The sequence below is a fragment of the Anolis sagrei genome, chromosome 2 (assembly GCF_037176765.1).
Source record: "Anolis sagrei isolate rAnoSag1 chromosome 2, rAnoSag1.mat, whole genome shotgun sequence".
Taxonomy (NCBI): domain Eukaryota; kingdom Metazoa; phylum Chordata; class Lepidosauria; order Squamata; family Dactyloidae; genus Anolis; species Anolis sagrei.
Window position 1 is genome coordinate 264,489,005 of NC_090022.1, and position 22,296 is coordinate 264,511,300.

At 38.2% G+C, this 22,296-nt stretch overlaps 1 protein-coding gene across 2 annotated transcripts in view; it reads left to right on the forward strand.

Moving 5' to 3' along the window:
- The window catches only part of IQGAP2 (IQ motif containing GTPase activating protein 2), a 181,941-nt gene that overhangs the window by 134,678 nt on the left and 24,967 nt on the right, over positions 1-22,296 (forward strand). For both annotated transcript variants that reach the window (XM_060761637.2, XM_060761638.2), the window contains 10 exons: positions 2,224-2,314; positions 10,615-10,776; positions 14,213-14,355; positions 15,888-16,058; positions 17,028-17,111; positions 17,878-17,949; positions 18,188-18,257; positions 18,545-18,753; positions 19,581-19,730; positions 22,109-22,272. In XM_060761637.2, the coding sequence (XP_060617620.2) occupies positions 2,224-2,314; positions 10,615-10,776; positions 14,213-14,355; positions 15,888-16,058; positions 17,028-17,111; positions 17,878-17,949; positions 18,188-18,257; positions 18,545-18,753; positions 19,581-19,730; positions 22,109-22,272 (1,316 nt within the window). The remainder of the gene's footprint in view (positions 1-2,223; positions 2,315-10,614; positions 10,777-14,212; positions 14,356-15,887; positions 16,059-17,027; positions 17,112-17,877; positions 17,950-18,187; positions 18,258-18,544; positions 18,754-19,580; positions 19,731-22,108; positions 22,273-22,296) is intronic.

Genomic DNA, 22,296 nt, shown 5'->3' on the forward strand with positions numbered 1-22,296 from the left:
GTTAGGACTTAAGCTATACAAAATTGATTTCAGTATTATATATGTAATAAATGTGGTGTTCAGTTTAGGAAAAAAGACCATAATAATAATGATGATAATAATAACAACAGCAACAGCCACCACCCCCACAACTTTATTCTTCTATCCTGCTTCCATCTTCCTGAAGGGACTCGGGGCAGCTTACATTGGGACCAAGCCCAATATAAAAATAGATTAGAAGGTAACACAATTAAAACATATAACAGTAAAATATATTAAAACAATAAAACCAATAAAAAGTAAGACATCATGAAACATAAACCGATGTGCAGATTTGAGACTAATAGGGCAGGACAAGGGCATGTGCAAACACAAACTGTAGGGCTGGGGCTGGGAATCTAACAAAAAGATTAGGGCTAGGCAGACTTAATCAGTAGCTAAACCATTATGCGAAGGCACATTGGAACATCCAAGTCTTCAAGTCTTTCTGGAAGATGGACAGGGTGGGGGCTAATTTAATCTCCCTGGGGAGAAAGTTCCAGAGCCAGGGGGCCCTCTCTCTTATTTCCACGGACCATGCTTGATCCTTAATGTTTTAAAAAGAGAAAGCCCTCACTGTGATTAAAGGAATTAGCACAACCTTTCATTCATTTTTATAACTTAGAGTGGAAAAATACTCATTCATAAGAAATATGTCATAATTTGCATGCTTGTGATTTGTTAGGTGCTGGAGTCCAGCACATTTGGAGGGCGTCAGGTTGAAGGAGGCTGATTTCGGATAATACACAATGAAAGTTGTATCCATTGGAAAGTGGAAAAGCTCATTGAAGAAATATGTTGCAACCTATTGCCAGATTAGATTACTCAAATGTATTTCATTCATATCATACATGTACAGACATATATTCTTCTTTGTAAATGATCTGGAAGATTCTGCCTCACAGTGTCACTCAGTGAGTGGAAGAAAGATGAAAAAGTTCATGGAAAAATCTAATTAAGATTCTGCTTGACTTAGGAACGTTAATTGTCAAACATTTTTTCAAACATATCAATGCATCCTATAATCAAAGAATTGTAGAGCTGGAATAGATCCTCATGAGTCATCAGGTTTAATCCCCATCAATGCAAGAAATTCACAGCGAAAACATTCCTGATGAATGTCCATCCAACAGCTGTTTAATGAAGGAGAGCACCACACTTTTTGAGGCATCGTGTTCCAAGACGGAACTTTTTTTTTTTACCATTATGAAGTTCTTGCTAATGCTATTTGATTTTTTTTCTTATACTTTGGATGGTCTATGTCCTACTTATTGAGCAGAGAAAACAAGCATGTTCCATCTTCCACATGAGAAGTATTCAGGATGGCTGCTTCATATAATACTCTTATTAGTTAAGACTCATGTGTTTCCATTTCCCTTGTAATACTTATTTTCGGAGTCATAAGTTTAGCAAATGGGCTTTCACCATCACTTGCTTGGCTTAGGAAATGCTTTAGATTTGTAAACATCGCAGGTTTTACCCCCCTTTTCATTTTTTCCCTCAAATTCTAGTAAAACTTTATGTAAAGGAGAAAAATGATTTGGCTTTAACATGATGTCCTTATTTTCTAATATTATTTTACTATAAAATCTTTGTGTGTGTGTGTGTGTGTGTGTCTCAAAGTTCATAGTGGTTTAGTTGGCTCATGGCTCTATCTGTATGCACACTTCCTTTTCACTGATGTTGAAATTGCTAACTAGCTTTCATTTATGGTCACTGACTCAGCTTCCTGTGTATGCCTTATCTTATACATTCAATAAGAAATACATTCTAAATATCTTTGCACTTGGATAAAATATAGCAAATATTTTGTACATATGTAGTAACAGTACTAGAAATTAGTTCCTGGTTTCAGTGGCAGAATCATAACACCTTACACTGGATGGCCATCTGTCAGGGGTACTTTGATGGTGCTTTTCCTGCATGGCAGGGGGTTGGACTGCATGGCCCATGTGGTCTTTCCCAACTCTTATGATTCTATAATTCTTGTCAGACAAACCTAACAAAGCTTGAAAGGGTTAATTTTGGACTATGACTCCAAAATTAGATAGTACATAATTATTCAGAAGAGTTCAAGATAAATCGTCCTGAGACTGAGCATAAATTAGCCTATAGTCCCAACTTTTGAGGATTGTTTGGTAGCTATGGATGCTTTGACTTGACTATTTTTTTAATTTAACTGTGGTTTTCTGCCTTCATATGCAGGAATGTCACGATGATTCATCACTTCTTTGGCTAGATGAGATACAGAAGGGAATTGAAGATGCTAATAGAAACTTGGAAGACGCATCAAAGTGTAAGCACTCATCTGAATCCATACATTTAACTGTGTTCTACAGAGAGAATTCACTTCTAGTTTTGACAAAGTGCCTGAAATTGAATTTCACAAGACAAGTAGTTTGATTGCATGGACTGATTGTCTTAGTGTGGTATTACATCATCCAGCAGTAGAAGTTCTGCATCTCAAGTTGTTTCAGAATGCCTCGTGCTAATTTGTCCTCAGTGACCAGCATATTGGTTCATTTTAATGACCCTGCAACAGTCCCCAAAGCAGATGTTTTACTGGTGGATATCAATTCTTTGAAACAGTAGTGGCAACATGTGGCCCTCTAGAACAGGGATCCTCAAACTAAGGCCTGGGGGCCAGATAAGGTCCTCCAAGGTCATTTACCCGGCCCTCACTCAGGGTCAGCTTAAGCCTGAAATGACTTGAAAGCACACAACAACAATAATCCTATCTCATCAATCAAAAACAGGCCCACACTTCCCATTGAAATACTAATAAGTTTTATTTGTTAAAATTGTTCTTCGTTTACTTATTGCATTGTTTTTAAGTGTTTTTTGCACTACAAATAAGATATGTGAAATGTGCATAGGAATTGATTCATGGTTTTTTTTTTCAAATTATAATCTGGCCCTCCAACAGTTTGAGAGACTGTGGCCTGGCCCTCTGTTTAAAAAGTTTGAGAACCCCCGGTCTAGAAGTTACTAAAAAGCAATTCCCACCTCTCTTCATCATTGGCTTATGTGCCTAGAGCGGATGGGAAATGCTCCAACAACAGGTTTGCCAATTCTTATTTTAAAAAGCCTGTGAGTTATTTGTGCCGAAGAATTTGACAGATACTTATTTAAAGTTGGAAATGTTTGCTTTAGGTTAAAAATCTGTGCATCATTCCTTCAATTGCCCTTTACCTTTGGTGTTGATGTCCGTGACCTCAGTAAAACTACTTTGGAATAAATTGCTGGAAGATTATACCTTTCATTGGTAAGGAGGGTTGCTTCATTGCTTGAGGTCATTCAGATAAAGATAAGTTGTAGCAACAGATTAAATAGACTACATAAGCCACTAGACGTAGAAGTCAGGATTTCCAAGTTATTATAGCCCATGTTTCCTGTTCCTGGTGATGTTAATTACAAAGTAATGGGAAGAGCAGTAAACATGGAGAGATATTCTTTCATAAAATTATTTTCTGGGAAGCAAATCAGTTTCTCTCTCTTAGTCTTTTAGTTCCTCTTTTGACAACTAAACCAGAATACTTTGAGGAGAAAAGTAAGGATTTGCCAATGTGCAGATGCAGCAGAGATTTTTCAAGCTGTATGACTAATAGTTTTGAAATAGTAAATGTAGCAGCTTTTTTGTTTGTTTGCAGGAGTTGTTAGCAAAGAGTCACAGTTGTTCACACAAAGGATTTTAAACAGGACAAAAAAATAAGAGCACTTGCAAAATACTGTGTTTTAAACAAGTTGGAAGAAACTCTCCAAGTAGATATAGTGTGTGTTGTGTCAAATAACATCTATTAACACTATACAATAACATTATAGAGAGCTTTAGGTTGCAATCCTGGAAATCAGGATTTGAATGCCTGCTCAGCCAAGGAAACACACTGGGTGACCCTGGGCAAGCCGTACTCTCTCATCCTCACAGGAAGGCAAAGACAACTTCTCTTTAAACTAATCTTGTCAAGATAGGTTCACTTTAGGGTTGCCATGTCATAAATGACTGAAACACACACTACAAAGCAACAATGACATCTGTAGTAGAATGTATATAGTTATGATAGTTCAGAAATGTGTAGGATTGTGTCTACTTTAAGGGACAGTATGTAAATGGGCTGCCTGGTGGCGCAGTGGGTTAAACCGCTGAGCTGCTGAACTTGCGGTTCGAAACCAGGAAGCGGGGGTAGCTCCTGCTGTTAGCCCCAGCTTCTGCCAACGCAGCAGTTCAAAAACATGCAAATGTGAGTAGTTCAATAGATACTGCTTTGGCCCTGGAGGTGTCTACGGACAGCACCAGCTCTTCGGTTAGAAATTGAGATGAGCACCAACCCTCCAGACTTGGACACGACTGGACTTAATGTCAGGGGAAACCTTTAACTTTACGATGTAAATGAGAAATGAATCTTCCTCTCTGCAATTTACTTCCTTCAAGTCCTTTACCACAAGCATTTTCTTTTACCAAGTAGAAAAAATACTAATAAAGAGAAAAACTCAGCTATTTCAATTCAAGCACCTCTTTTGCTAAATGGGAACTCAGACCCCTTCATCCTTTCTTTCTGCTGATTTGGCCTTAGTGTTAATGCCATTTAACACTCCCAACAGTCTCTGGCAAAAGAGGATTTCAGAAAATAATTCAAATGTTTCAATTCTTTAAATTCAGTGTACAATGACTAACCCACCAATACTTTTATAGTGTATATAAGCTAAAGAGAAGTACTGTACACAAACTATCTCAGAAGGGGAAAGAAATAATGTTGCTTAAATTGAGATGAGCAATACATTGGGGCTCTGTTCTCCAAACTGAAAACTGTGTACATGCGTATTTTAAGATGTCTACATAAAATAGGCAAATAATTAGCTGTACTTAGAGCTAATACTTCGGCCCATGCTGCTATTCTAAATTAGTTTGATATGGTATGACACCCAGTTCCACTTCCCAACCAGTAGTATGCTTCTAGTGCCATACAGGAGTTTTCAGAAGGGTATAAAATGATTGATTGAATGGGTCTTCTATAGCTGGGGCTTACCAACAGGATTTAAGCCATCATTATTAAAATTGGAAAGAGATTGACCAACCTCTTACATTTTCTGAAGATGCATACAATAAGGATTATGAGATACTTGGCAAATTAAAAACATCAACCTGGAACCAAACAAAATAAACAAGATAATGAAACAGGTTGTGTCAGTGTGGAATAGCCAACTCCATAATTCTTATGCATTGTAGAGGTTTTTTAATCTTTTGTCTGTATTGAACCCCATGCCTTAATAATCAAAGACGGCAGCTTGACCTGCTGTTCTCTTCCTGGAAGAGAAGACGTGAACTTTGAAACAGTCTTTATCCATATCTTTGGAACTTTGCTTATTACCTCAAGCCAAATACAAACCTAACGAGACACTGTCTGAACTATAGAGTCTATATTTACTTTAACTGTCAAATGTTTCAAAATAGCCTTATTAAATGACTTGTTTACTTATCTTATGAATATATCAAGGAAGGATATGAGAAAGGTTGCATTACAGGAACAGTTTTTGTGGACCTTACGGCAGCCTATGACACAGTGTAACATATAAAAATGCTGCAGAAAATCAACCATATTACCCAGGACTATGATTTTACAAAAACTGTCCAGACCCTCCTAGAAAACTGTAGCTTCTATGTGGAGCTTCAAGCCAGGAAAAGTAGATGGAGGAGGCAAAATAATGGTTTACCTCAAGGCAGCGTTCATACACTGACGTTGTTTAACATCTTTACTAATGATCAGCCACAGGCACTATTCACAAAGAGCTTTCTATATGCTGATGACTTTGACCTAACATCACAAGCAAAAGACTTTGAAACAGTTGAAAATCAATTTATTAATGCCCTGAAAGATCTCTCCAGCTACTACAAAGATAACCACCTGAAGCCTATCCCTGCCAAGACACAAATCCAAATCCACCTATGTAATCGTGAAGCCAACAGGAAATGGAAAGTTTCCTGGGAAGACCAAGAGTTCAAACACTGTTCCTATCCTTTTTTTTTTAATAATATTTATTCAGAATTTTTTGTTTTTGAGACACATAATTAAGACATACTATTATACAATTATACAATTATACAATTGCACAGTTATTCAATTGTAGTCAGCTAGGCACTGAACATTGAACATTAAACATTACACATTCCACATTCAGCCAAGGGGTTAGGGTGGGTAGGAGGGAGGAAGGGGTGGGTGGGTGGGGGGGGGGAGAGGTTAGTGGGGCGGGGGGGGAGTGAGAAAAAAAAAGGTGACCAAGGAAATGGTGCTACGTAGCACCTACACACACAATTACAGGGGCGTCATTCTATCGACAAATAACAATAAACAGGTGGACTTCCTCAAAGATTCAGCAGAGTTATACTAGTAACAAGAGAATATAAAGTCTCTAAATCATCTGCGCAGCTTCCCTAGTCTCCTAAAGTTATACTCTTCTTTTCTTTCAAATAGTGCCTGAATGGTTGCCAGTCAATCCTGCGTCTCTCGCTAATTTCATAAGTCATAGTCGCTAAAGTGTCCATCTCCATTAGATCTCTGATTTTTAATAGCCAGGTGTCAATTTTTGGTATCTCCTTGCTCTTCCACTTGCTAGCGAGCACAATTCTGGCGGCTGCTGAGAAATGAAACAACAACATGTCTTTGTTAGGATCTAACTGAAAGTCTAATAGATGTAGAAGAAAATAATCTGCTTTAAGCTCCATTTTTATCTGCAAGATCTTCTGCACTTCCCTATGCACCTCCCGCCAGAAGCTCCTGACTTTTTTTACACTGCCACCATGCATGGTAGTGGGTACCCAGCTCCTCCCCACACTTCCAGCAGTCACTGTTCGTTCCTTTGTGGAATTTTGCCATCTTCTGAGGGGTTAGGTACCACCGGTGAAAGACTTTTTGCCAGTTTTCTAGTATGTTGGCGGATTTTGCAAATTTCAATTTTCCCTTCCATATTGCCTCCCACTCGCTGAGGAGAATAGAGTGCCCGAAATCGGCTGCCCAGCTGGTCATGTTCTCCTTTACGACTTCCAATTCAGTTTCCCACTCCAGGAGCTTCCCGTATAAGGCTCTGACCACTTTTTTATCCTTTTCCATTATTTTGTCCCACAATGACTCTTGTGAGGAGAAGTCTTTCTTTTTGTCTTCCTTGAAGCAGTCAGTAATTTGCATATAGTGGAACCAGGAGAGCTTCTCGTCCGTTTCTCTCAAGGAGTCCAGGGGTTTCAGTTTCCATTGGCTGTCTTTTCTTTCCAGAAGAGTTTTATAGGTGTGCCATCTTTCGCTTGGTATTTCCCTTTTCTGTGTAGCTTCTATGGGGGACAGCCAGAGAGGGGTTTTGCTGTATAGTTTCCCCTTGTGTTTCTCCCACACTTTCAGCAGGGCAGCTCTTATGAAATGATTTGTAAAAAAATTTTCAATTTTGGCCTTGCCGTGCCACAAGTACCCGTGCCAGCCTCTTCTAATATCGAAGCCTTCAAGATTTAGGAGCTTCTTCTTTTTTAAGGTTGACCATTCCTTAACCCAGGATAGAACGCAGGCCTCATAGTAAGATTGGAGACTGGGTAGGCGAAAGCCCCCTCTTTCCCGAGCATCTATCATTATTTTATATTTAATTCTTGCCTTGCTGCCGCACCAGACGAATTTCATCATATCTTTTTTCCATCGAGTGAAGAGATGGTTAGTTCTAATCACAGGTATCGTCTGAAATAGGAACATCATTCTGGGGAGGAGATTCATCTTTATGAGGGCAATTCTGCCCAAGAGGCTTAGATTTAACTGCCTCCAGCCTTCCATCTTTTTACACATTTCTCTCCATGTTGGCTCAAAGTTGTTCTTAATCAGTTGTGAGTTACTAGATGTTAAATAGATCCCCAGGTATCTTATCTTGTTGGTCACACTTAGCTTTGTGGTGTTCTCTAATCTCGTCTTCTTAGCGTTATCCATGTTTTTAGTTAGAATTTTTGTCTTTGTCCTATTGACTTTGAGCCCCGAGACCTTCCCGTACGTTTCTATCTTATCCATCCATTTTTGAGTTGTTTCGATTGGATTTTCTATGATGCACACTATGTCATCGGCATAGGCTTTTATCTTGAACTCATCCTTCCTGACCTTAGTTCCTCTAAGGTCTTTGTCCCTCCTGATATCATCTAGTAAGATCTCCAGGGTCATAATGAATAACAACGGTGACAGGGGGCATCCCTGTCTGGTGCCTTTTTCTACTGTGATCTTCTCTGTTTGTTGGCCATTAATCCTTATCCTGGCACTCTGCTTTGAGTAGATCGTTTTTAGTGTGTTGATGAACTGGAAGCCCATGTCCTTCTCTCTTGCCAGTTGTAACATAAAGTCCCAATTGACCCGGTCAAAAGCTTTTTCTGCGTCTAGGAACAGCAGTCCAAGCTCTTTTTGAGGGTTGTTCCTATCCTAAATATCTTGGTGTCACCTTAGATCAGACACCAACATTTAGGGAACATTGTATTGAAGCTAATGAATTTGGTTTCTAGCTAAACATTCTGCCAGATTGAAAGAGGATACTGGGACAAAAGAAGTATGCATGTACACAACATGAGAGGTGATGCCTTCCATGAAGCATTTCCTGCTCTCTCTTTTTTTTTAAAGCTAATTGTACTTTGTATTTAAAGAGTTTTGTGGCAATACTGGAATTCAGTTCTTCATTTATAAAATGTGAGACTGTGTCATTCAAACAAACTGAGGAAATTTGGAAGATTAATGTGAGGTTAGGGGATTAAAATGGGGGATTTAAAAAGTCATACACATGGGACATTCAGAATGTGTATTGATCTTAAAGAGCAATATTTCTTTAAAGCCTTCTTCATTGTCTGCTCTGACTCTTTCTGGCGGATCTTGATTCTTCCACACATGAAAAGGCACTTCCCATGTACTTAGACAATTACTTATTTGCATTGTGATCTTCTAACGTTAATCACCTCTTAATGTCATGAATTAGGCCCCCGGTTGCTGACCAAAAGGTTGGCGGTTCAAATCCAGGGAGTGGGGTGAGCTCTTGCTGTTAGCCCCAGCTTCTGCCAACCTAGCAGTTTGAAAACATGCAAATATGAGTAGATCATTTGGAACTCTCTTCTGTAGGAAAGTAACAGTGCTCCATGCAGTCATGCTGGCCACATGACCTTGGAGGCTTCTACAGACAATGCTGGCTTTTTGGCTGAGAAATGGAGATGAGCACCACCCCCCAGAGTCGAACACGACTAGACTTAATGTCAGGGGAAACCTTTGGCTTTACCTATATCATGAATTAGGGAATTACATAGGAACTTTATTCCACCTACAAGCAAACTGAGCAGATATACTTTAAAACACCTCAAAAAAATCAGTTTCATGCTGTTTTCAAAGAAGTGTTACAATGTAAAAAGGAGAAAGGGAGGAGATACAATATTAAGTATGGAAGCATTTTTGAGTGGTTTTATTTCAGCATTAAATTTCATGTATATAAACCCACTTCATTATGACTGCATCTGCAATCTCCCCTTTTTTCCTTTTAATTCTCATTGTGACAGATATTTCTTTGAGTTGTTGAATTCTAGCTTTCTTCTTCCTTTGATGCCAGCAAAACAGATAAGCTTGTCTCTCATTTAAATGAAAAATTTCCACTAATTTTCTCTTGACTCACACAATTGTACCCGAGTTCTTTAGGTGTGTCTGACAGTCTAAATTATTTCAGAATATGATTTCTTTCTGAGGAAATTTCAGTATTATATGTGATAGGAATTAATGTCATAGTGAATTTAGCTATCATTAATTAACCCTGGATGAATCTGAGTGAATGAATCTCCTGCATTCATTCTGAGTGAATTCTGAGTGCAACCTAACAACCTCTGAGGATGCTTGCCACAGATGCAGGCGAAATGTCAGGAGAAAATGCTTCTAGAACATGACCCACAACCCGAAAAACCTACAACAACCCAATCTCCTGCATTGTCAGGAGATTCATTCACTCAGATTCATCCAGGTGGTGCAGCAGGTTAAACCACTGAGCTGCTGAACTTGCTGATGAAAGGTTGATGATTCAAATCCAGGGAACAGGCTGAGCTCCTGCTGTCAGCCCCAGCTTCTGCCAACATAGTTGGAAAACATGCAAATGTGAGTAGATCAATAGGTACCACTTCTGCTGGAAGGTAACGGCGCTCTGCAGTCATGCCAGCCACATGACCTTGGAGGTGTCTACAGACAACACCGGTTCTTCAACTTAGAAATGGAGATGAGCACCCCCCCCCCCCCCCTCCAGAGTGGGACATAACCAGACTGAATGTCTGGCGAAACCTTTACCTTTTACCATATTTTGAAGTTTTATTAACAAGCATTTAAACCTAAATTCAAATAACTTCTGAAATCCATACATTGAATTATATTGTTTCTATTGTAATCTGGGTGTATTCTAATGTAAAGTAAGGGTCTTGACTGTATGTCTATATGGGAGGGATTTTCATTCATCTTAATGTTTGCATTTCCCTCTAATGAATTTGGATAGCAAACCGTTGTAATGAGAGTAACATCTGTAATATGGCATTAGTAACATAGAATTATTAGTGCTTAACTTGAACTCTCTTTTCAGTGGCTGTTGGGACAACAGAAATAAACCAGTGTTTAGAAGAAGGAAACCCTGCACAGATCATCACCATTTTACAATCGCCAAACTTCAATTTACGAACTGTTCCAGAGTGTGCTGAAACCTACTACAGCAGTCTGCTGGAAGCCAAAAGTTTAAAACCCAAAGGTAACATTCTTGCCTGGCTCAGTCACATCACAGCAAACATGTGTTTAGTTTGTAAATGCTTTTCGTATTACACAAGAATTTGTTTGCTTTTGTGCTTTGTTAACCTTATGCCTAAGTAAACATTGAAAAAAAGGGCATGTACTAGCTGGTCTTTGAACCAATTACGTTAATTGGTCTGATGGCAACATGTGAAGTATTTCTGAAAGATCTCTCTGGATGATCTGGTGATGAGAGTGTTTATTTCTTATTAAGCATGGGGAAGAGTAGATGGTAGACCAATTTTGGATTCAGAGCGTTGTTGCAAACTAAAGCGGTTGTCCACATAAATTCCTGATGTTTCAGGAATTGCTCGCATTTTACCTATATTCCTGAAAAGTTGCTTCTGGAAAACACTTCACATTCCCAGAATTCCTGATTTCTGAGTCTCACAACAGTTTATATTGACTGTAACCAATGAAAAGTTATCTGCGTATGCGTGCCGTGGAGGCTGCAAAAATATGTTCCCCATAACAGAGGCACACTTTACTCTCAAAATACTTGGGAACTAATTTTTTTTGGGTCAAACTGATTATTCATCAAATTCAACATCCTGTTGTCTCTCAGTGACTAGTTTCCTTCCTGTGAGGCATCTGGAGCATGTGGCAAAGGGCAGTCATGCAATGTTCTTCTAACAACATCCACTTTTTTCTGGTTTTTACCAGTCCTAGCTCTCAAAGTGTGCATGAAATGTGACTTCCAAGAGCAATACAAACAGTATCTGTGAGGAAACAGCTTCCTTTTGCTCATGGTTTGAACCACAGATTAGTTGCCTCTTCCCTTCCTATCCATGTCACATGCTCCAGTCTTCTTTCTTCTCGTTCCCACAACTTAATGCTGGAGACTAAGGAAAAATATCCCTGTTTATTAGAAAGATGTCATTCAAAACCATAAACAACCTTGGACCCCCAGTACTTAAAGGAGCACCTCTCTTTCTATGTGCATAAAGACTGAGATTGGACAGATGGGGCACCAATAAGAGCAATAAATTATGGGAGAACACAAGTGAAGACCATCTTTGTTGTGGTGCCTGTACCTTCCCCATAGAGGCTTCGTTGGCATTGGCATTGGTTTTGTTCCAGTGCCAAGTTAAATCATGTTTTTAATTAAACACTTTGCAGCCTAATAGAGCTCTTCCAAAATATACATGGACATGGATTTAATTGTTTCTTCTTGTTTCAGGTAGTTTTAATTTGTTAAATCGTTTAATATGATTTTACTCTTGTTATTTTTATTGCTTATTTTTAAAAAAAATTTTTAAAGTTGTTGATTTTAGTATTAGCCTCTGTGAGGCCCATTCTATATTGCAATATAATGCAATTTGAAACTGCATTATATGGTCAGTGTAGACCATATAATGCACCACCTTATATGCACTACCATGCAGTGTAGACCACCTGTGGTGTATGGACCACCAGTGGTCCACAAGAACTAAAATATGGTCCGCGGAGTCACCATTACTACACCGTTGCATTGTGAGTAACTGGTCTCACAAAACCCTCTTATAGTTCCAGGGTTATTAAATTGGTTTTCTGTGGTTGAGCAGATGGTGACTACTGGATGGTGTATGTTCTGTATCAGAAACTAAAGCTGGTGTGGTCTACCCAATGCAGTTTTCTGAATCAGCACCCCAAATAACCAAATGGAATCTAAAGTTGACCAAAAACTGGAGCGTAACACTTTTGGTACTAATGTTGGAGAGTGGTCCCTGGTCAAGTGATCCCTGGTCAAAAAAAAAAAGGTTGGGAACCACTGGTATAAACTCATATAATGCAGCTTAACTGCATTATCTGAGTCTACACTGACCATATTATGGAATTTGAAACTGTATTATATGACACTGTAGATGGTGACTGAGATCACATTAGAAACGTTAAGATATAAATACAGGCAGTCCCACTATAAAATAAAGCCAGAATATTTTCACTAAAAAAAAAAAAAAAAAAAGAGAATGGGGTGAGACAACAGGAAGTGAGAGAAATCTACCCCCCCCCCCCAAAAAGGAAATTCATCACAGAAGAAAGGGTGTTGCAACTGAAGCTTTCTCACCAATCCTTGTTTTAAAAAATCCAATTATCACAGGGACAGAAACTGAGGTGAAATCTTCTGAATAGACAGCAAAGAAAATACCACAGGGGTGTTATCCCTTACCTATTTTATCCAGAACTAAAAAAGATCACATGAGTACAGGAGAATTAAACCTTCCATCCTAACCAGTTCTTAAAAACTATGTCATCCCCTGGTCACCTGGCATGGGACTAAGAGAAGAGAAAAGAAAAAAACTATATTAATGCTCAATAGACACTGCTCCTGTAAAATAGCTTCTAGTTTAGGTCACAAAGTCTCTTCTAAAAAGCAGACCAAGTGAAGAACGAAATGTAAGTTCCAGGAATTCTTGGAAATAAAATATGTTATATAAAGGCTATTAGCTTTTGAGTCTTTCATTAGCAGTTGGTGCAAATAATGAGGATGCTGTTGTATTTGGGCATTGAATGTTTGCCTTTTATATTTGGAATTCACCTTGAGTCCCTTCGGGGAGATAGACCGGAATAGAAATAAAGATGATGATGATTATAAAAGCCACCCATACTGCATAGACAAAGGCTGGAGATTATTTGAAGTTTTAAAAATGTAACCATGTCATTATGTTTCTACCTATTTATTTATTTATCGTGTCAGGAGCAACCAGACAGTTGTATTACATTTTTTAACAAAAACAAACAAACAAACAAACAGAGAAAACGCAAAGTTTGCAAGCTTGGTAGTTGATTAAATGTCCTTTGACCAGTAGCTGGCCACTTGGAGTGCCTCTGGTGTTGCTGCAAGAAGGTCCTCCATTGTGCATGTGGTGGGGCTCAGTTTGCATTACAGCAGGTGATCTGTGGTTTGCTCTTCTCCACATTCGCATGTTGTGGATTCCACTTTGTAGCCCCATTTCTGAAGGTTGGCTCTGCATTTCGTAGTGCCAGAGCGCAGTCTGTTCAGCGCCTTCCAAGTCGCCCAGTTTTCTGTGTGCCCAGGGGGGAGTCTCTCATGTTTCTACTTGAAGTGGTGACTATAGCATGACCTGGGGTGGAAAGGGACTTGAAACTGGCCCCTGAACTCAGCAAAATTGTGTACCTCAGCTGTAACATGCATGCAAACATACATACATACATACATACATTAGCTGTTCATTTACCTCTGTTTCAAAACTGATTCGTTCTTTTGATCTGCTTATGCTGTAGTGTTTGTAATGTTTGCATATCAATTGATGCTTTCCTCTCTGAAGATACAGAAATCAATGTATTAAGATTACTTAATACATTGATTTACTCCTGGTGTTAAAGGAGTAGAAAAAAAACTATCTATGGTTATATTAGTTATGTAATATAATCATATTTCCTTTTAACACTTATAGATCCAGATGAAGGCCCTTGGATCAACATTTTAATGCAAGGCCTCTATAATTATTACTACAATGTGGAAACTGGAACAGGCACCTGTATTCCTCCTGAAGGAATTGTCCCCAAAACATCTTGGCTGACTGGTGAAGAGATTAAGGTAGAATGTTGAAAACATGGGCTGTTCGGAAGTTTTTGTTGTTGTTTTTGTTTGTTTTTTTTTCTTTTATTTTTAAGCAGAAGGGATAAAGCCTGGAGTTGGGGTGATTTTCCAATTTCAAATGTGGTTATATTCATTCAACTTGAATCACACAGTAGGCTTTACATCTAATATTTCATCTTAATTGAGTAGGCACACTGTGGCTCTCCAAGTCTGTTTTTTTCAGGGAGCAGGACCAGGGGTCCTTTCAGTTTATTTTATCCCAAGAGGACAAAAACACTGAAAATGTCCCCTACCTCTGGAGAACATGTATAGCTTCCTTCTTTCTTAATTTCCTTCTATATTTCTTTTCTTTTGTCAAAGGAAGTTACTTAAATAATTCTTATCCAAGCACACCAGTAATCTGGAGTGGATGAGAATGTGTTTCCTTTAGAGCAGTGGTTCTCAACCTGTGGGTCCCCAGGTGTTTTGGCCTACAACTCCCAGAAATCCCAGCTAGTTTACCAGCTGTTAGGATTTCTGGGCGTTGAAGGTCAAAACATCTGGGGACCCACAGGTTGAGAACCACTGCTTTAGAGCAAGGCTAAACAACTCCTAGAGCAGTGGTTCGCAACCTTCCAAATGCCGTGACCTTTAATACAGTTCCTCATGTTATGGTAACTCCTAACCATAAAATTATTTTCATTGCTACTTCATAACTGTAATTTTGCTACTGTTATGAATTGTAATGTAAATATCTGATATGCTGGAAGTATTTTCATTCACTGGACCAAATTTGGCACAAATATTAGATATGCCCAAATTTGAATACTGGAGAAAATGGTTACTAATGGCCCTTCCACAGAGCCATATAACCCAGAATATCAATCCTATAATATCTGCTTTGAACTGGGTTATTTGAGTCCACAGTGCCATATATTCCAGTACAAAGCAGATGATGTGGGGTTTTATTCAGCTGTGTGGAAGGGGGCTGAGTAAATGCTAGTAGTTCTAGGCAACTAGTTACTATATATGGCAGGAATAAATTTATATAGGAAATAGGCGGATTCTGCTATTTTGAGGACCAGGGATTTTATGAAGTAACTTGCAAAACATACCTTTATGGTATATTTCATTATTCCCTCAAATTGTTAATGTCTTTCGAAACAGCTAAAGATTGCAACAGGCGCAACATATGTAGCTTCTGTTGAACTTGTTATTTCAGTGACAAGAAGGAAACTTGTTTTATACATTGGTGAACCATGTTGTTGTCGAGTACATTGCTCAAGACACTTGACAGCATTTTAAAAATAAGTAAGATATTATGAATGCTTATGTGGAGCCCACATAATCAGTGCAGTTTTAAGCCTTGTACTATTCCATTGTGAAGCAACATGAATCTCAGAAGCCATTTTACAACTTAATTGAAGTGAGATGATGGCATTGTGAGGGTAGACTTTGGCTAGTAGGACGTATAGTAAGCTACTGCAACTGACTTTTGCATGGCTCTTTATGCTTTGCTCCAACCATTGCATTCTCTTTTCCTCTCTTAGAATATTGTTAATCAGATCACATCAGATTACAACAGAGAACAGTTGTGGTTTGCAAATGAGGACCTGATCATTCAACTGCAGGCTAGAGCAAGAGGGTTCCTCATCAGAAGAAAATACAAGGAAAGAAAAGCATATCTTCAAACCCAGGAGCCATCAGTGATAAAACTTCAGGTATCATTATTTAGTGAAAATTCTTTGCTGCACCTGGATGTTGATGAACAATAGCCTGAAAATTATTTTAGATAACTTTGGAGAATGTCTTGCTACATTTTTGATGATGAGAGGAAATACCCAAGTGTCCCGTTTGTGCACAATATTATAATAAGCACATATAAACTGGAAAATAATTCCTGTGTAGTGAACAAACCTGTTATTTATGCACACAATTGAGATGTGCTTATGCCTTCTTTGATTTCTACAAGAGAAACCATGTACATAATCAGTCCTGTCATATGCAGTTTGTTGTCATTTCCTTGTAGTCATGTTGGCAGGCCCTACAGTAGTCTTGGTCTTGATAGACCAGGGTCACTGTTGCAGCCTTGCATTCTTTCTGTGCCTATATGATGGTTTAAGGATTAACATTAGAACACCTTGACAAAACATATAATATTACATTACCTTGTTTAACAGTTGCTGTGTTATTAATGCTGGTCCTCTTTTGAAACAATTCAGAATTTGATCTAAATATTATTATTATTTATTTATGAAGAAAGCTTTGAGTGCTGATATTTTATTTAGAAAATTAAATCATCATAAAAAATACATGTCAGGAGTGACTTGAGAAACTGCAAGTCGCTTCTGGTGTGAGAGAATTTGCCGTCTGTATGGATGTTGTCCAGGGGATGCCCGGATGTTTGATGTTTCACCATCCTGTGGGAGATTTCTCTCATATCCCCACATGGGGAGCTAAAGCTGACAGACGGAAATTCACCCTGCTCCCCAGTTTCAAACCACTGACCTTTCGGTCAGCAGTCCTGCCGGCACAAGGGTTTCACCATTGCGCCACCGGAGGATCCATTATATATTTAATAAATTCTTTTTAAAAAATGTCTTTTGCCAAAAAGTACTCTTAAGTAGATTTAGAAAATATTTTAGAATTGATCATATTTTTAATATTTTGCATCTGAAAAAATAAAACAGGCATGCTGGAAAGGATATAAGCAAAGGAAAATCTATTCTGAAAGACTTGAAATGCTGCAAAGAAACGTTGCATCTATTACTAAGGTAAGTGCCCCATATGTTTGAAAAACTGCTGTGCTGATTTATCTTAGTTGTCTTCTGGTGCCTTCAACCATAAGGAAACTGTTTAAAATGTATTTTGGGCTTGGAACTCCAGAAAGAGTTGACTGAATGATAGTGGTGACTGAAAACTGTAGAGAAATTTCTACTATTGTATGCATTTCATAGAAGAGCGAACACTGACACTATTGTTAAGCATTAGTGTTGCATATCTTATATACCTTTTTTCATAGTCTACCTTTTCTGTAGACTTAAGTAGGTATTCTTAATGTATGCACACTGCATCCCCACAACCTCTGAGGATGCCTGCCATAGATGTGGGTGGAACATGACCATTCAGCCCAGAAAAACTCACAGCAACCCAGTGATTCCAGCCATAAAAGCCTTTGACAACCCTGGATGCATTGTTTGTTCATCCATTCAATTGATGTGTGTGTATATATATATATATATATATGTTCAGATTATATCCAATATATCAATTGCATCTTAGTATGTTTGTTTGTACTTGAGACTGTTTTCCAAAATTGGGACTAAAGGCAGCTTACAAATTAAAATGAGTACAGTATAGACATAATGTATAGAAACTGAGCCCTGAAATAAAATGAAACAGTTGCTCTAAGGAGCCCCTGCCTGAAATGCTTGTCTTACAGATGATTTGTACACATGTTATTTAAAACTAATATCTTTAAAAATCAGCAAAAAATTTAACTATAGTTTTTAAGTATCTCTTCCTTCCTTTTACCTTTAGATCCAGGCATGGGTTAAAATGTGGTTAGCAAGAAGAGCATACAAGAAACGTCTGCAATATTTCAAAGATCATGTAAGATGTTTACTTTTCATATTTCTTCCTTGTTCATTAGTAGGTTCTTGCTGCTTTCCATTTGACCAGAGGAAAACATTTCTACAGATCAGACATTTTCTCCTTGAGGTCAAAGAGTTGGTGTGGGGGGAAGAAAGTTGGTGATTTAGTTTGTACTCTGTGTACATAAAGAATAATTGCAGCCAGGCCGTTTCTTGTGTGGTAATGTCTGAAAATGCATTGTTTTGGCCTCTTTCAGAATGACGAAATTGTGAAGATTCAAGCCTTCCTTAAAGCGAACAAAGCTAGGGAAGACTACAGAATATTGAGTAAGTGCAAAATAATAGTTTTATGTACAGTATGTTCTAAGACAGAGGGGAATTATATGGTCTCCAGATTTGTTGGACTGCAACTCCCAACATACTTCACCATTGACTACACTGGTTAGGGATGCTGAAATTTCAGTCCAGCAACATCTGGAAAGCTGCATAAGTGCACAGCTGGGTGTCTTAAAAATAGCAGCACTAAGTGTTGCAATAGTTTTGTGGAATTTGTTTAGAATTGAAATGTCTAAAGTTATTAAATGTAATTTCTTGTTTCTTTATTTGACTTATAGCGGGTTCTGAAAACCCTCCTTTGAATGTCCTGCGCAAATTTGCCTACCTCATGGATCAGAGTGATTTGGACTTCCAAGAAGAGCTGGAAGTAACCAGGTTAAGGGAAGAGGTGGTCACAAATATCCGATCTAGTCAACAACTAGAAAAAGATCTGAATCTTATGGATATCAAGATAGGATTGCTGGTAAAAAATAGAATAACATTACAGGTTAGTCAACTTGGATGAGACTTGCTGATTTGGTAAATTTAAGGCATGTTGCTTGCTACTTTCCCCTTAAATGATAATTAATGATGTGATACTTCCTCTTCTTCATTCCACAATCTGTGTTTGCCACCTTCAACTCTGTTGAGTGTCTATGGCTGACATTTTAACTGGGCTCTATGTATTAACTCAGTGCCAGTATTTTAGATGTTAGTTCATTGTTTAATTACTTTTACCCATAGTATGAACTTTTTTTTATAATACAGTAAGTCTCCTGCATTTATGAGGGATTTATTATCAAACTATGGTTATGTGAAACTATGGATACAACTAGACTCCACTAAATTACCTCACTTATGGCCCAGAATCCCATAGAGTTGTGTTGGAGGATCCAGAGATTCCTATGGGAGATATGCTCTTTCAGAACTTTCTAGGTCTTCCAATGCAACCCTAGTAACTACTGAGAAAGCATATCATAAAATTGCATGGAGGGTCATGCAATTTTATGATAGACAGTTTTCCTCAAACACAGGGTAAGTAAAACCATGGATATGGGTTTCATAGTTCTGGGATCATGCCATATTAACTGAAACACAAAACTTGGTAATGTTGCTTTTTTGGGCTACAACTTCCTGAATCTGAAAGATTCTAGCTGGAAAATTTCAGGGATTTGTAGTCCAAAAACATTCAATTTTCATGTTCTGTTTACACAGAAAGATAGGAAAGTTTATCTGGTTGTAGGGGAGAATTTCAGTTACCCCAAATGCCCGATGTCTAATGTTCACAAACTTTTAAGATAGCTGTTGAATTATAGCTCTCCTTCGCCTTGACAGGATGTCATATCACACAGCAAGAAGCTGAACAAAAAAAGCAAAAATCAGATGGAAGAGATGGTAACTGGGGACAAGCAAGGCATCAAAGGCCTGAGCAAAGAGAGGAGAAAAAAACTGGAGGCCTATCAACATTTGTTTTATCTTCTGCAGGTAAGTGTCCAATAGCTGAAAGTCCAGCTTAGTTCGTTGTATAATTTGCATTCTAGAGGATGTCAAATTCTCATTTTTACTCTGTGGAATAAAAACTCTTTGTTACAGTGTACTATTTTCTGTGTTGTTATCCTGCTTTGCTTTCATTGTTACTCTTCTTTTTTAAAAAAAATATATATCCAGGATTCAAGTTTCTCTTTTAGTTTGTGATGATTACAGTCAGTTGTATTTTCCCCATGTTCCTTTATTTTGTTTCTTGGTGTTTAGCTGTGTGATGATCTTTAATGATGGCCATACTTATCTTGAATGAAAAAAACAACAACATTAAAATCATTCTGTCAGTACATAAGGATTGAAGTCTAAAGACCACAAGTAATACAAAACTTTACAGGGAAAGAGAACTCTCCCGCCCACTCCTATCTGTAACAGTGCCTTGCACCCTTTGAAAACATGCTGCCAGGAGGCATTGACCCATCCAGTTGAGATGGCAAAGGAGAAGAAAATGAGCCAAAACTACATGGAAGCACCTAGTTTGTTTCCCCTACCATACAGCCTCCCTTACCTCTCCATTCTTGCAGTATCTCATACTCTGAGGTATCTTTGGGGTCTTAGTATACTTGGAAGTTTAAGATCCAGTTCAAAGCCTAAAAGGTTCATCACTGATCCATGGCTTTCTTAATACATTCCACACAAATAGCACATCTGTCTCTTTCCAGGCTAGTCTTTTTTCTTGAAATCCTTGAAATTAAGAGGACAGATGACAAGGATTCTGGTTAATCTGTAGTTTGCCATCATGAAGATATATCATTCTTTAGATAATGAGATTGGGAAAAGAGGAAGTTTAGTCCACCAGGAATGGAGAATATGACAGTTTTTTTGGGATTTCTGGAATTTGAGAGCTTTTTTGAAGTAACACAGTGATACATGGGAAAATATTAAAATAGTAGAAAGCAGGGGATCTTGGACCAGAGCTGAATAATGATGGCAAAGAGATTCTAACAGGAGTGATGTGGGCAGCTGGTGTGCTTATCTGGATGGCATGGAGTATTTTGAGAAACTTATCAAGCACCATTCTTTGGGAAATTGTGGGATCATTGTTGCAAAACCAGTGGAGGTGGCCCCTTGGATGACTAACAAGCTAGGAGTTTGAGAATAACACTTTAAAGGTAGCCTGAGTTTGTTCCTATGAACTACAAAGATAGCTGTGATACTTCCATAGTAAGATTTCATCTTAATGCTTTCATCCATGTGCATGTTCTCCTTTTGAAACAGTTTCACTGACTGTTGGTCCATTTCTGGGCACAATTCATAGTACTTGTTTTGAGCCATAGAGCCCTATATGGCTTTGATATATGCTATCCTGAAAGCCCTATTTCCTCATATAAGCTTGCCCAAGTCTAGTGACTTTCAGAGAAAGGTTTTCTCGGGCTCAGCTGGTGAGGACATGGGGAGGGAGCCTTCGCAGTGGTTATTCCCTTTTAAGGATGACCCCATTCTCTGCTGTCCTTTTGCTGGCTAGCAAAGAATTTCCTGTTTAAAGAGGCTTCCATCCTTAACTGACCAGGGTAGAGTGATGTAGATTAGCAGATTACAAGATAGATAAGATATGGGTCATTCCATGGAGAGGGGGAAAGTACCAGTCTCACCTCAGGAGGTTTGTTCCCCCTGGCCACTTTTACCACCATTCTCCTGCCAAGACATTTCAAAAGGCCAGAAGTAGCACCACAGAAGAGAGATTAGAGGGTGTCAGTGCTGCTTTTAGGTTCTCCTGGGACAAATGAAGCTCTTACCTTTTGCCAGACAAGAGTTAAAATGCTATATTCAGTGGTTGATTGGTTATGTTATTACTTAATTTTTGTTTATCTGTTATAATATTAATTTTGTTATAGTTGTGAATTTTCTTTTAGTATTGGGGTGTGTGTGCGTTTATTTCTCTTTGTTCGTGTATTCTGGCATTGAATGTTTACAATTTCTTGTTGGAATCTGCCCTCTGGGGAGATAGGGCAGTATATAAATAAAGTTGTTGTTGTTATTATTATTATTATTATTATTATTATTATTATATGAAACAAAACAAGATTAGTACACAGCAAACAAGATCATTATGCTGGTTGTTGTAGTCAGACACTTCCTAAGTGTCTAGGACTATGTGATGTATCAGTGAATAATGTGTGCAGATCCCAGTAGGGTGGCCTTTTGCAGTTGGCAGATGGTAATTTTGTCTGTTCTTCACTGTGGCACTTATTCAGGCAGCATTCAGTCATTATTAAGTGTGAATTAGTACTCATCTAGATGGTTTTGATTTATTTGTGCTTATAAATCAAGTAGTAGGAAAGTATATATTTTTATTAATGTATTATTATTATTATTTTTCATAGACTAATCCAACTTACCTGGCGAAGTTGATTTTCCAGATGCCCCAGAATAAATCTACCAAGTTTATGGATACAGTTATTTTCACTTTGTACAACTATGCTTCTAATCCACGAGAGGAATACTTGCTTCTGAAGCTGTTTAAAACTGCTCTAGAAGAAGAGATACAGTGCGTATATTAAAAGAGGGAAAA